Raw genomic sequence first — 14,771 nt, 5'->3', positions numbered from 1 at the left:
CCAGTTTCACCAATAAGGCAGTGACAGCCCCTGGGTGGGGAGTCTCTCCGGGGAAACTGAGGCTTAGATTTTTCAAAGGCGCCAAAGGGAGTTAAGCACCCCTCCAAGGTGCGATTTTCAAGGTCACCTGAGGGATTTAGGAGCAAAGTTGATAGGGCTTAAAGAGCCACAAGCCCCACTGTCGTTCAATCAGACGTAAGCTCTTAAATCCCTTTGGCATTTTCAAAATTCTCTGACAATATAACGGGAGAGAGTCATGCACCCAACTCCCCTAGGCCTCCAGAAAAAAAGCATAACTAAATAGGAACCGTCTCCCATCTAATCCCACCGCCAGCTGTCCCTAAGCAACAGAGCTTCCCGCAAGCCATCCATGCCACCCCTCCCTCCCTGCAAGGAACCCCCCATCTCACAAACCCCCCCGCACCTCACCCAACCACCTGTTCTGTATCTGATCTATCCCCCTCGCCCCCCCCCCCCCCGCCTTCTATGCCACATGCAGCTTCTGGTGCCGTCTCAGTTGCGACTTGTGGCGGAAGCTCTCGCCGCATTCGATGCATATGTAGGGCTTCTCGTCGGTGTGGGTCCGGCGGTGGCGGATGAGGTTGGAGCTGACGCTGAAGCGCTTCCCGCACTCCCCACACTTGTAGGGCTTCTCGCCGGTGTGGGTGCGCTGGTGCTGGATGAGGGCGGAGCTCTCGCTGAAGCGTTTCTCGCAGTCCCTGCACTGGTAGGGCTTCTCGCCGGTGTGGATGCGCTGGTGGGTCACCAGGTTGGAGTTCTGGCTGAAGCCTTTGCCGCAGTCGGCACAGGTGTATGGTTTTTCGCCAGTGTGGGTGATCTGATGCCGGATGAGGTCGGAGCTCCGGCTGAAGCCTTTGCCGCACTCGCTGCAGATGGTGGGTCTCAGCCGGGAGTGGGATCGCTGCAGCACCAGGATGTCCTTGAGTTTCCGGAAGCCTTTCTCGCACTGGGTGGGGGATTTAACCAGCCTCTTGCCCGGGGTCTTTCTCCGCTGCCTTTCTGGCCGGCTCTGACTCTTCTCTGGATCGGGGCTCTGCGAGACAGCCTCCCTGAGGCTTTCAGAGACGGGCCCCGGCGGCTCAGCGCCTCCCTCTTGGGGCGTCTCTTCCTCGTTCTCACTCACACTTCCACCGGCGGCTGGAACGAAGAGAGAGAATCCAGTCCCGAGCTAAACGCAGAGAAGGCTGTGCAGACTAGTGGGCAGTGCTGGACCGGCCCTTGGAGACATGGCTTCTATTTGTGTCTCTGCCACCGCCTTGGGCAGGTCACTTTCCCTCTCTGTGTTTCTGTTTCTCCTCCCACCTTTTGTCTAATTAGGACCAGATCCTAACACGTATTTAGGTGCCTAACTCCCACTGGATACCATTTAGGTGCCAGTGAGAGTTAGGCACCTAAATGCCCAGGAGGCTAGGGGCCATTATAAACTCTTCAAGGGAGGGGGGTGCTGGAAAAGGGAGGTGGCCCAGTGGTTAGCGCATTTGACTAGCACCCAAGAAACCTCAGTACAACTTCCTCCTCCGCTACCCGTAGGACCATGGACAAGTCCTCGGGCTCTCTGTTCCCACATGTACGCTGGGGAGGACAGCCCTGCTCTGCCTGGAAGGATGCCTGCTTCAGGCTGTGTTGTGGTGATAGGCTGTGTTATGGCATGTCACTACCACAGCCAGCCTCGCTCTTAAAATGTATTTGTTACACCACCTATCACCAGGGGGCCCTCAGCTTGCTTGGGGGAATCAATACAAGCAATAAACTGGAGAGCGACTGTCGTAAATATCCAGCAGGAGCCAGTTCCCCCTGGACTTGGTTGCTAGGACCACCTCCAGGTCAGATGCGTGCAGAGGGGGGATAGAACTGGAAGTCAACGAGGATGGGTGAAAAGCTTAGAATTGACACCTGCCCTGGGGAGAGAAGTGTTGCCCGTAGTATTGAACTAGACGAGAAGGAGCTTGTTGGAAGACACTGAACTGGAGCTGCCGGAGAATCCCTAACTCGTATATAGCACTTGTTCCCTCAAGGCGCTTTACAAAGTGGGTCAGCATTGGTATCCCTTTTACAGCTGGAGAAACTGAGGAACAGTGACTTGCCCAGGGTCACCCAGCACGTCAGTAGCAGAGCCAGGAATAGAAGCTAGGCCTTCTCAAGTCCAGACAACTGCTCCATCCACTAGGCCACACTGGATCTTAAAACATAAGCCCCTACAGCCTGCTTTAAAGAATCAGGCCCATTAGCTCAGAGGCATACTGCAATACATGTTGCAGCCACTAGGAGGAGACAAAGCCCCCTCTTATCGCTTGCAACAGCTGTGTTGGGATTTCCTCTCTTTCCCTTGCAGGCTGATGTCCAGGGGCTGCTTCGACATCTCCCTCACCTGCACAGGTGCCTCCTAGGAGCTCCGCTTCCCCCAAGTCCTGGGAATCCCGGACACGTGGCTCTCCCTCTTGTTCCATCCAGGATATCACGTGAGGCTCGGGAACCGGGAAATCCTGAGCCCAAAGGAAAGACACAAGGCAAACAGGCAGGTGACATCTGGGTTCGATAACTAGTCACTGAGGCTTTGTTACAATGTGTGTCCTCCCCATCCCTTCTAAGGATGGGGAATCCCAGCAGATGGGATACAGCGCAGGGAAATTCTTCAGATCCTAGGATATTTGAAGCACAGAGGGTGGCATGCTCACGGGAAGGACCTCCACGCACAAGGGGACTTGGCTGGCTCAGAACCAGCCCTGAAGTAAGCCTCTTGCTCTTTCTAATAATCATAAAGATCAGATCTATTCTGGGGCAGAAAGCCAGCACAGTCCATTCATCGTGGTCTCGGGCTATGGTACTGCACTGGGACAGGGGCGACCTATTCCTGGCCCTGCCATGAGCTTGCTGGGTGACTTGGGCAAGTAACTGCCCTGCACCTCAGTTTCCCCTCCCAACTTTGTCTTTAGCACGTGAGCTTTTCAGGGCAAGGGCTCTCTCTTGCTCTGCATCTGCGCTGCCCCTGGCATGATGGGGCCCTGATCTTGGCTGGAGCCCCAAGGTGATAGTGTAATATAAAGTAATCAGAATAATACCATGGGAGAGAACTAAATTAAGATTCACAAGCAACAAACCCCAGATCCTGGATCCCAGCCCCTGCTCCCCTGCAGCGATCCTGGATCCCGCCCTCTGCTCCCCTGCCGCAACCCCAGATCCCTCCCTCTGCTGCCCCGCATCACCCACCCCACCTAGGACCCCCCCCCGATCCCTCCCTCTGCTCCCCCGCATCACCCCCCCGATCCAGGATCCCAGCCCCTGCTCCCCAGCACCCCGGTTAATCCACGGTTGCACTACAAGGCATCTAACCACTAACCAAAAAAGGGCGCACTCTGAGTGCCCCCACCCTGGCACGGGGCACTGGAGTCCCAGGGACGGGGCGCGTCGCAAGCCCCTCGGTAGCCTGCTGGCCCCTTAGGCCGTGCCGCCTGCCCCCCCTTGCAAGTGGCTGGGGGGTCCGCAGCCACCTGGGCCCTGTTCCCCGCCCGCCAGGCTCCCGATCCCCGCCTGCTCCCCAGGGGCAGCAATTTCTCGCCTCCCCGGCTGGCGCTTCCCCTTCCCCCGGGTCAGCCTCTCCCTGCGCCGCCCCGGCCCCGGCCCCGCAGCCCGGCTCACCCCAGCGGACGGGCCCTGGGTCTCGGCTCCGGGGCGCTCTCCCGGCGCGCGGGGGCTGCGGGAGGAGGCTACCCGGGGGCTGCGGGCTGCCGCGAGCCGGAGGAGGCTGGGAACAGGAAGGTCCCTGCTCTATTCGCTCCCCCCGGCCTGTGAGCTCCAGCGACGGGCGGAGGCGGCAGCTCTATGGTCGGAAGCCTTCGCGCAGCCCGGGGACCCGCCGAGGCTCAGGGGGCTGCGCCCGGGGCGGGGGGAGCGTGGCCCGCGGTAACAGCGCGCTTCAGCCCCCGGCGCACGGCGCTGTACCAAGGGGCGCTGCTGAAATCCGCGGGGCCAGAGCCCCGGCGGGTGTAAATCGGCCACTAGCGCTGCTGAATTCCATGGGGCCAGATCCCCCACGGGTGTAAATCTGCCATAGCGCCGTTGAAATGGATGGGGCCAGAGCCTCAGCGGCTGTAAATCAGCCGCCAGAGGCGCTGAAATCCGTGGGGCCAGATCCCCCCCCCCGCGGGTGTAAATCACCCATCGCTCCATTAACTTCAGCGGAGCTGCAGCTGATTTACACCAACAGATGATTTGGCCCACTCTAATGCCCTACCTCGGGGGTGGCCCGCCTGAGCCTGAGAAGGAGCCAGAATTTACCAGTGTACCTTGCCAAAGAAACACGTCAGCAGCCCCCCATCAGTTCCCCCCACTCCCAGCACCTCCCAGCCCTGCTGATCAGTGCCTCCCCTTCCCTCCCGGACTCCCCGCACCTCCCGATCTGCTGTTTCCAGGGGTGCAGGAGCAGGCTCAGGGGAAGGGGCAGGAAGGGGTGGAGTCGGGGCAAGGCCTGAGTTGAGCAGTGAGCACCCCCTGGCACCCTGGAACTGGCGCCTGCAGCTCCAGCCCCGGAGTCAGGGCCTAGACAAGGAGCCGCATGTTAACCTCTGAAAAGCTGCATGTGGCTCGGGAGCCCCAGGCTGGCCACCCCTGCCCTACCTTGTGACTGGTTCTCATTCATCTTCTCTTCTGAATCCTGGCAGAAAGTCTGGGCTGTCTTGTTTCTCTACTGCTACGCCATGCCTGGAAGACCATCATGTTAGAGATGGAAAGAAGGAGCAGGAGGCCCCGGGGGGATTGAGTAAAGGGACTTCTTTCTCACGGTACTCCTTCCCCTCGACCCAGTCGTCGAGTAAGCCCCGAGTTCGTCATGTCACACTCTTTCATCTAAGTTAATATGTAAATACCCACATTTACTACAACACCCTTCCAAAACCCTTATTCAGTAATATGAATGCCCATCTAATGAATATTAATAGCTAGATACTGAATAGAATTATACCCGCCCCTGTTTACTGCTTACAGTATTAAGCATAGTGTACAGACATTTTTACCGTTAAGGTACATTTCTTTGCAGTAATTGTAGCCACAAGTTCCCTTAATCAGTAGTTCACAGGGGAAGGAGGAAGGGGCCATGACCCCCAAGCTCGTTTTTGTAGCTGGGAAAGGAAGGAAGGGGGAGATAACACTTCTTTACTCAAGGGGGATCCTTCAGACAACCGCATTCTTTATGCAGCTGCAACTCTTATCTATCCTTACCACGCAGAAGGGAAGGGAAAAGGAAGGCAACTTTATCAAGCCAAGAAATAGTGCTGACCTGTGCCTCACTCCCTGTTACCATGATCTTTACCCAGGTCTTTACTTAACCCTTAACCCTTCCATACCCCAACACATAAGAGCCAGGTTTCCAAGGTGCTCAGCTCCCCTGGTTCTATGCAGCGGCTTTCCCATGCTCTGAAGAGGAGTAGGTTACTGCACCCTTATGCAGCAGCTTACACCAGCAAGTAGGCGGGGGCAAAGCCGGGGCCAACGTTGGCGCGGGGAGAAGACCATTAGGGTAACAGGGCAGTGTGCAGAGACTCATCCGACTGTTGGTATTTCTTAAAGCCCCAGCTCTTGGAGTCATGGGGTTCGGTGTGAATCTAAGTTTGCATTTAAAAAAAAATTAAGTTTGTTTCTAGTCTTCGCAGTAGTAGAGAAAAACTGAAAAACGTGACCCCTAAAAGTTCTAAAATAACCCCAAATTTTTTTAATCCCAGGATTTTTTAGCCAATCTCATGAGTTTGGGAGGCCTGTTTCATTAGTGTTTCCCCCCCGCCCCCCATATTTGGGGTTCGCAAGACTGGGTTTAATGTGGTCCCCACACCAGCTGTCTAGCCTTTGTCTAGTGTTCTGCAGGCATCACAGGAGAGGGGCATTTTAAGGATTTGCAGGTTTTTTGGTCAAACAAAGGGAAGCTCTGTACACAACTCAGTGGCATTTCCCTATTTGTCTTTCCATTGGTCATGTGAGAACTTTTGAATGCCACATCCCATCTAGTTCAGAATCTCAGGGAATGTTCTAGGCATCAGGGCACAGAATCCTATTGATTTGGGGGAAAACTGGAAAACCAGAAAAGTCTGATTTCTACTCGTGTAAGTAAGAGGAAAATTTGGGGTCCAGTCCTCTACTGGGAGGATCATGTTGTCCCTCAAGAGCTGGTCCAGAGGGGAATAAGCTATACTTTATATGGCACAAATATACAGGTATAGCTGCAGCTGCACTGGGGTGGGGGGGTTGCCACTTTATCTACAGTCATATAAGCTTTGGGAGGCAGTGTGGAATAGTGGCTAGTGCCCTGGACTAGGCCTTAGGAGACATGAGTTCTCATCCTAGCTCTACCAGTGGCCTAGGGCAAGTTGGGTCACTTTTCTGTGCCTCAGTGTCTCCATCTGTAAAATGGGGATAATGATACTGCCATCCTTTGTAAAGTGCTGTGAGATCTATGGCTGAAAAGCACTATGTAAGAGCTAAAACAACGAGTCCTGTGGCACTTTAGAGACTAGAGTATTATTTTCATAGATTCCGAGGCCAGAAGGGACCATTGTGATGATCAATCTGACCTCCTGTATATCACAGACCATAGAGCTCAGCTCCCACAATTTTGAAAGACAAGACCTAAACCAAGAAAGTCCTATTGACTGTGAGTGGGATCTTCCTTAGGCATCTTGGAAAAATCTCGGCCTTTGCCCTTTATAACAGGACCACCCGAGACCCAGGAAATAAAGACGATGACAAGTGCAACATTGAAAAAGTGATAGGGTTGTTTATCCGATAAGCAAGAAGGCAAGACCCCCAAACCCAAGTCTTTCTGTAACGTCACAAAGCTATGAGCCTATAGCAGATCCTCCTCTTTGGTTTCAGTGCTGTTCCCCCCTTTTGGATCTGATGAGGATAATGTGAGGGTGCCTAGTGATTGATCCAAGTAACATGACATTGGGCACAAGCGGTGAATTCACTCTAAAATTCCAATGAGTCCTTCAAAAAGGGTGTGGACGTTTACAAGGATAACAGAAAAAATCCAGAGTTAGAACAGTGACTGCTGCCATGAGCAGAACTATTAAATCTCATGCTTCAGGACTTAAACAGCTCTCTATTAGAGACCTAATGTGGGGCCAGATAATCCAACATCTGCTACTGTGGGGTTCTTACACCTTCCTCTGAAGTAGCTGCTGCTGGCCACTGGTGGAGATGGGATACTGGATCAGATGAACCTCAGGTCTGAGCTAGTCTGGCCATTTCCGTGTTCCTACCCTCTACTTTTCCCCTCCCAATACACTTGGAAAGTGTCTGCAGGGCAAAACAACACAATGCTTAGGGCCCCGGATCACACTTTACTCTCAAGTATCAGAGGGGTAGCCGTGTTAGTCTGGATCTGTAAAAGCGGCAAAGAGTCCAGTGGCACCTTATAGACTAACAGACGTATTGGAGCATAAGCTTTCGTGGGTGAATACCCACTTCGTGCCATGCCTGGGCATCATCATTACACCAAATCAGGGAGCCTATGGCCTGCCTTTCCTTCAAGCACTCAGCTCCGGAGAAAACAATTCAGAAACATTTCAAGACCTCTTCAGACCACCCATCCCCACCCCACCCCAATGCTGATCAACACAGGGTCAGATTTTCAAAAGAGCTCAGCACCCATTGAAGCACTCAACTAAGGACCAGGTTTTTCAAACCGCGATGGGCCAAATTTGAAAATGAGTAAAAGACCCAGCGTGCACCCAACACACTGAAAATCTGGCCCCAAATATCCTTGTCATGTGCCACCTCAAAACCATCCTGTTTGCTTCATCTGCTCTGCATGTCCGCCGTGCTCCATTCAGCTGAGAACAAGGGGGATTGCTTTTTCCTCTTTTCCCTGGTCCACTAGAACTTTACCCACAGTCTGGTGGCAATCTTAAATGTGACTGCCCAGTTTATGTCAAGATTGCTCTGTTTTTTTGTCCTTTCGGGCACTTACAGGCCATATGCCCAGGTCTGTAAGAGACCAGTGCCTGCTGTTCCTGAAGCCTGGACCCAGCCATGTTTCAGCTCTTTCTGCTGTTGCCTCTTTATTAAATGATATACCAGTCTGGCTGCCCACCCTACCACCCTGGTGGTTCTGCTTTCAGGTTTAGTCGTCCCAGAAATCACTGCTGATCTCCACCCATCTGGCTGCTGCTGCAGTAACTCACCTCATAACAGAGAGAAAGGAGCTGGATTCACTCCTGTACTGCCCTTGGTTTCTTGGGCTGCCTTATGGGCTGATCCCAATCCTAACCCCGCCCCCCGCCCCCCGCCCCAGTTTAGCTTCTCTATAGGAGCAGAAGACAAGAAAGCAGAAGACAAAAATGTCTCTAAAATATATGGTCAGGAGGAGATTTTCAGAAGCACCTAAGAGATTTAGAAGCACAAGTTCCACAGATTCTTAGATGCTTTTGAAAGCCTCCCACTGGATGTCCAAATTCTACGGCCAACATCCCCTTAATGGGAGGGCAGATTATCCCACATCTGCCTGCTGTGGGGCTCTCAGTGCTGGCTACTGTCAGAGACAGGGCACTGGGCTAGATCGACCCTGGGGCTGATCCAGTCTGGGAATGCTACATTAAGGAGGGGAATCGGGTCCCTCATCCACATGGATCCGTCGATTCTGGATCAGGTTGGAGCTCTGACTAAAGCACTTTCCACACTGGGTGCACTTGTAGGGCCGCTCCCCCGTGTGGGTCCTCTGGTGCTGGATGAGCGCGGAGCACCACCAGAAGCTCCTCCCACAGTCGGTGCAGAGATGAAGTTTCTCTCCTGTGTGGACCCTCTGATGCTTGATCAGGTTCGAGTTCAGACCAAAGCTCTTCCCACACTGGCTGCATTTGTAGGGTCTGTCTCCCACATGGATCTTCTGATGCTTCAGAAGGTTGGAGCTCAGGCTGAAGCTCCTCCCACACCCGGGGCATTTGTAGGGCCACTCGCCCGTGTGGGTCCCCGGGTGGTACACGAAGTGAGAGCTCTGGTAGAAGCCCTTCCCACACTCCCGGCATTGATAGGATCGCTCTCCAGTGTGGATCCTCTGGTGGGTGAGAAGGTTGGAGCTCAGGCAGAAGCTCTTACCGCAATCCCAACACCAGTAGGATCGCTCTCCCCAGTGGCTGCGCTGGTGGTAAACAAAGTGCGAGCTCTGGTAGAAGCCCTTCCCGCACTCCTCACATTCATAGGGTTGCTCCCTGGCGTGGGTTTTCTGGTGGTACCCCAAATGCGAGCTCTGGTTGAAGTTCTCTCCGCATCGGTAGGGTCGCTCTCCTGTGTGGGTCCCCTTGTGGTACACCAGGTGTGAGCTCTGCGTGAAGGTCTTCCCGCAGTCAGGACACTTGTAGGGTTGGTCTTCTGAGTGGATTAACTGGTGTCGAATGAGGGCCGCGCTCTGGTAGAAGCTTTTCCCACACTGCAGACATTTGTAGGCCTTCTCTTTTTTGTGGCAAGGAGGGTGGGCGAGGAGGTCTTTATATTCCCTTTCAGACAGATCAGATTTCCCTTGCCTCTTCTCTGGACGGCTTGTTTGATTCCTTTCCGAACTGTGTTGGTCCTCGCAGGCTTCCCCTTGGCAAGAATGCTGGGCAACATACTCTTTGGACCTTCTGCCCAATACACTAAGCGGTTCTGCCTCCTCAGGGCCTCCTGGATGATGATCTACGTCCTTGTTGCCATTACTAACCTCAACATCTGCTGGAACAGAAAGAGCGTCCAGGCACGAGCCACTCCCTGTGCGTGAGAGACAGGCGTTTTAAGCTGGGAAACAAACCCTTTGATACTGCAGCTCTGGAGCCGAACCCCCCCACCCCCCGAAGAGCAAGGTGGAGCAATCGTTGATTTGCATCCCATCTAAACACACTGGGCACCCAGTTCTCAGTTAGTCTATTCCTGTGCTATGGCAGGGCAAAGGTAACAAAGTCACCTCTGTACATCCTGTATTCAGGGCCTGGCCACACTCTGGTGTAAGTTAGAGCAGCCTTGGGGCTGCTCTAATTTACACTCTGCTTCCCATTACACCTTGTGGGCCTTGAGAAGCGAGGCTACTCATAGCATAGTACATTCTGGCCACACCTCCGACATACTCCCTACAATCAGGGCTGATGCAGAGCCCTTACACCAGCTCTGCATGCACTAGCAAGGACCCCTGCACAGAGGGTATTCTCAGGGAGTTGTTTATGCCCACTTCAGGGCATCAGTATATGGGAATGAGGTCCTAGTCTCTGCAGCCCTGCACCTTGAGTGATCATTTGCACCAGTGTAGGGGGAGTGTGACGTGGGTGTAAACCACTACCATTCCAATTTGGTACTAATTTATACCCACTTTGCTTTGGTGTACATGACGACACAGGGTACAGGACAGCAGTACATTTGGACCTCAGATGAAGGATTGCTGGTGGGTGGAGGATGGGTGTCCCCCCACTTGCAAAAAGTCAGTCCTGGTTGGAAACTGGGCATGATCTTTCCTCTAAAGATCTGGCAACTGCTGATTGGATAATACTGGACACAATACTGGACACAATACTGGACACGATGAGACAGGAATCCAAGGGCTCACAACCACTTGGTTGGAATTCTACATTTTTGCTTTGCTCGTTGATAAGGAGGTCACTTATTCCTTACCTGCACAGTTGTCTCTGGGGAGCTCCTCGAAACCTGGGGAGCACGATAGCTCAGTGGTTTGAGCATTGGCCTGCTAAACGCAGGGTTGTGAGCTCAATCCTTGAGGGGGCCATTTAGGGATCTGGGCCAAAAAATGGGGATTGGTCCTGCTTTGAGCAGGGGGTTGGACTAGAGGACCTCCTGAGGTCCCTTCCAACCCTGATATTCTATGACTCAGCCATCCAGCACCTCACATCTGGGTTCAAAAGTGAGAAATGCTCCTGATCCCAGGCAATAAAACAGGGACTATCACACTTTATTGGGGCAGGGACTGTCTTCTTCTGTGTTTGTACAGGTCCTGGCACCATGAGGTTCTTGTCCATGACGGGGTCCCTAGGCACTACGATAATACAAATAAATAATCATTACTAGCTGGTACAAAGAATGTTCCACTATTTTAAGACCACACTAGTTTTTGGCCAGTTGGGAGGGATGTAATTTGAATGGATGAGAAACTATTTGGGGATGTCTCTTGGAAATTAAAACATGCCCCTGTATAAATCGGCAGAAAGACCAGGGTCAATGGCAACCCCCACACCGCCCAATGATTAAAATGGGGCCCAGTTTTCACCCCAGAGCTTCCAAGTAAGGGGGTGTGGGAATAGGAAATAAAATAATCCAGGGTGCTTGCAAATTAATACAATTCTCGCCCTGAAGTCAACGGAACTACTGTACTGTACTTTATTTACACCAGCGACGAGGTCTGGCCCTATGTTTCCTGCTCTTTTTAAATGGAAAGCCAGGACAGATGGGGCAGTCCTCCTTTGCCTGGCACCTTGTGTAGTTATTTATCCCAGTCCGAAGTGCCCAATTCTCAGTTCCACCTAAGCTCTGCTATGATCTGAAGCCAGCCCGGTTCATGAAGTAAGTTAGAATAGTCCTGAGGCCCCTCTAACTTACACTATCCACTATCTGTTAGTCTATAAGGTGCCACAGGACTCTTTGCTGTTTTTACAGATCCAGAGCAACACGGCTACCCTTCTGATGCTATCCACTAGACCGCCCAACCTCTCACTAGATTCTGCCCCTCCTCAGAGGAATGTTGTACATGGTCACTGCAGCACAAGGGCAGCTGTGGTTTCAAACTGCTTTTGATTTTCTCGAGAGTGGACCACGTTCAGTTATGTGAACCTGGGTGGGCTAGCGGACACCACACTGGACTAGGCCTTGGGAGACCTGGGGCAAGTCACTTCGCTGCTCCGTGCCTCCGTTTCCCCAAGGGTAAAATGGGAATCAGGGTATTGATCTCCTCTGTAAAATGCTTTGAGATCTACTGATGGAACGCGCAATAGGAGAGCCGGGGATTATTCTTAAAGACAGACAGCACGCTACGGGACATGACTCGGAAAAGAGTGACAGCCACCTCCGGGTCCTTGCCTCTTGGGTCCTTGCCTCTTAGCTCGCCTCAGTAAGAGGTGCCTGGCTCAGATTTCGATTCCTATGCTCCTTTCCGCCCCACTTAGCTCAGGCAATGAGTTTTTTGCCTCCCTTGTTTGCTTTTTCCAGGGGAAGGACCGCCTTTCTGTCCCCTTCCCTAGACCGTGCTCTCCTCCTAACTCACCGCTCCTGCTGTGGGATGAGGACAAGTTACTCCCCTTTTGGGGTCATCAGTGGAGAAGGGGATCCAGCCATTGTAGGCAGAAAGAGCTGAGAGCTGTCCCAGCAACAAGGCTCAGCCACTTGGAGTCAGGGAGAGGCTGAGACCAGGAAGGTCTTTGTTAAATCTCCCCCTCCCTGTGTTTCCTCATCTCCACTAAGAGCCAGATGATTTGGGAGCTCTATGGTTGTAACCCTTTCGTTTCCTAGCTAGGAAGGAAAAATCCTGAACAATAGAGCAATTAGGGTGGAGCACTGCAGGCCAGGGGCTTTATTTGTCTGGTTAAACCTGGAAAAAAAGATCAGATTTCTGCCCATTGAATACAAATTTCAATATCAGGGACACGTGTCCTGCTGCTGTGCTTGCTAGTCTGTTTGCGGAGGATGCAGGCAGCACCACTGGCTGATCAAGGAGCCAGTGGCTAAGTCAAGGCTGGTTGCCCAGCCACTAACTTCAGCTGCCCACAGGAGCTCCATGGCCACCGTCACAGATACGGCTACCAACAGGGCTGCTGGGAAGCCACTCCAGCCCCACACTAGTTATTATTTCTTTTATATATTATGGTAGCGCCTAGGGTCCCAATTAGGATTTGGGGAACCGTTGTGCTAGGTGCTGTACATACAAGATTGTATATTACAAGACCCTGCCCCAGATTACTCATGGTCTGACTCTAGATTGATGACAAGATGCAACAGGTAACTAAAAGAGACAAACTGGGTGTGTAGAGGGGACAGGGAGGACACAGGAAAGAGGCAGTGTGATCTAGTGGGTAGTATTGCAGTCAAGAGACCATCATTTAATCCTGGTTCTGCCACTGATCTGCTGTGTGACCTTGGACAAACCACTTCACTTCCTGTCTGACTTGTCTATTTAGATTATATGCTTGGCAGAGCAAGGATTGTTTCTATGTGTTTGTATAGTGCCTGGCACAATGAGACCATGGTCTTGGTGTTGTGATTTTTTTTAAAGCCCCAGCTCTTGCAGTCATGAGATTATGTGAGACTTTCTGCTCGGTAAGTTTCTAGCCCACATATTTGCTGAGACAAGCTTGAAAACGTGAAACCTAAAGAAGCAAAAACAAGAAGCAAAAAAACAACAACACCACCCCACCATTTATTGTTAAAAATTTCATTATTTTAAAGCAAATCTCATAGGGGCCTGACTCATAATTTTCGGAATCCTTGAGGTTGGCGATTCTGTTGGTTGGGTCCTCTAAGCCCTTGTAATACAAACAATTAATAGTAATAAGCAATGGCAGGACGAACAAGTCTGACATATGTGACAAAATGGGATTTTTCTGTAATATTTCCATGAACGATATGGATGGCAGTAACTTCACTATGGATTGCTACCCAGTGGGTGCAAAAGAGCGAAGCAGCTGCTCTTGGGGCGGAACAGGAGACATGAGGTGTTTGCGTCACATCACTGTCACTGACTTGAATGGGTCAGAAATGGCTAAATCTGACCCATATTAATGAAGGATCTCAGAAAGACAACGGGAACCCCAGGGACTGAACAACTGATGCCTGACAAAAGGAAACTCCAGCAGATGGAACATGCGAATGCTGCATGGGTCTGCAGGAGGAAGGAATGGACCGAGAGGTGACAGGAGCCTAGATACAAGCTGGCCTCTGGAGAGACACCGGGGCTCACCTGGGATTGACACACCAAAGGACAGAGATAGAAAGAGGAAACTAGGATGTTCTCTTCAGCAGCATGAGTCAAGCAAGCCCTGGCTTGGCCAGCACGGACTATGTCTTCACCTTTGCTTCTCTGTGCTAACCTAAAGACTTCCTGGTGCTGGGTTCCAGGTGACTAATAAACCCTACTCTGTTTTGAAAAGGCTGCCTGGTGTCACTGTAAATACTTGCTGAGGTGCTTTGGTCTCTGAAGAGTGGAAAAGTCTCTGAGCAGGAGTCTGGCTCGCTGGCCAGAGCTCCTGGGATGAAACAGGAGTGCTGGAACCCAGGGGCACATCTCAGAAGCATTGGGGCGGCATGGCCGACACTTAAGGAAGAGTGGGACCCCTGGGGAATCTGGCATATTGAACAGGTTGCTCTATGGGACACTTTAAGAATAGCACAGGGCCAGTGGATCTGTGACAACACATCAGGCAGTTTTAGTATTAATTAGTTGTATTGTGGTACCACTTGGGAGCCCCAGTCATAGACCAAAAGGCCATTGTGCTAGGCGCTGTACAAACACAGAATAAAAAGATCTCTGAACCAAACATCTTACAGTTTCCCTGCTCTCCTCAGTTAGGCACAATATCAGAGGAAGTCCTTGAGCTCCCCAGGCCACCACCAGAGAGCCCCCTCGTACGGAAATAATGTTTAAATATTAGTGTCGACCCTGAATGAAACAACACGATGGAAACAGCTGTGGAGACGCCACTGCTAAGGCACTTCAGCTAGCATCGGCAATAAGTGGATTTGCAGTTGTATCACGTGAGCGTAGCATGGTCAGGATTTTCAAAAGCAACTAGTGATTTGGG

General features: G+C 52.1%; 1 protein-coding gene across 1 annotated transcript in view; it reads right to left on the bottom strand.

The window, feature by feature from the left end:
* LOC144929611 (uncharacterized) overlaps positions 1 to 10,101 on the bottom strand; it is a 44,899-nt gene extending 34,798 nt beyond the window's left edge. The window contains exons 1-3 of the mRNA XM_078849695.1: positions 10,080 to 10,101; positions 8,633 to 9,750; positions 494 to 922 (exon numbers count right to left, since the gene is read on the bottom strand). Coding sequence (XP_078705821.1) covers positions 494 to 922; positions 8,633 to 9,750; positions 10,080 to 10,101 — 1,569 coding nt within the window. The remainder of the gene's footprint in view (positions 1 to 493; positions 923 to 8,632; positions 9,751 to 10,079) is intronic.
* Between the last annotated feature and the right edge of the window lie 4,670 nt (positions 10,102 to 14,771).

Source organism: Lepidochelys kempii, chromosome 20 (assembly GCF_965140285.1).
Source record: "Lepidochelys kempii isolate rLepKem1 chromosome 20, rLepKem1.hap1, whole genome shotgun sequence".
Lineage (NCBI taxonomy): Eukaryota > Metazoa > Chordata > Testudines > Cheloniidae > Lepidochelys > Lepidochelys kempii.
This window is presented reverse-complemented; position numbering and strand designations above follow the sequence as displayed.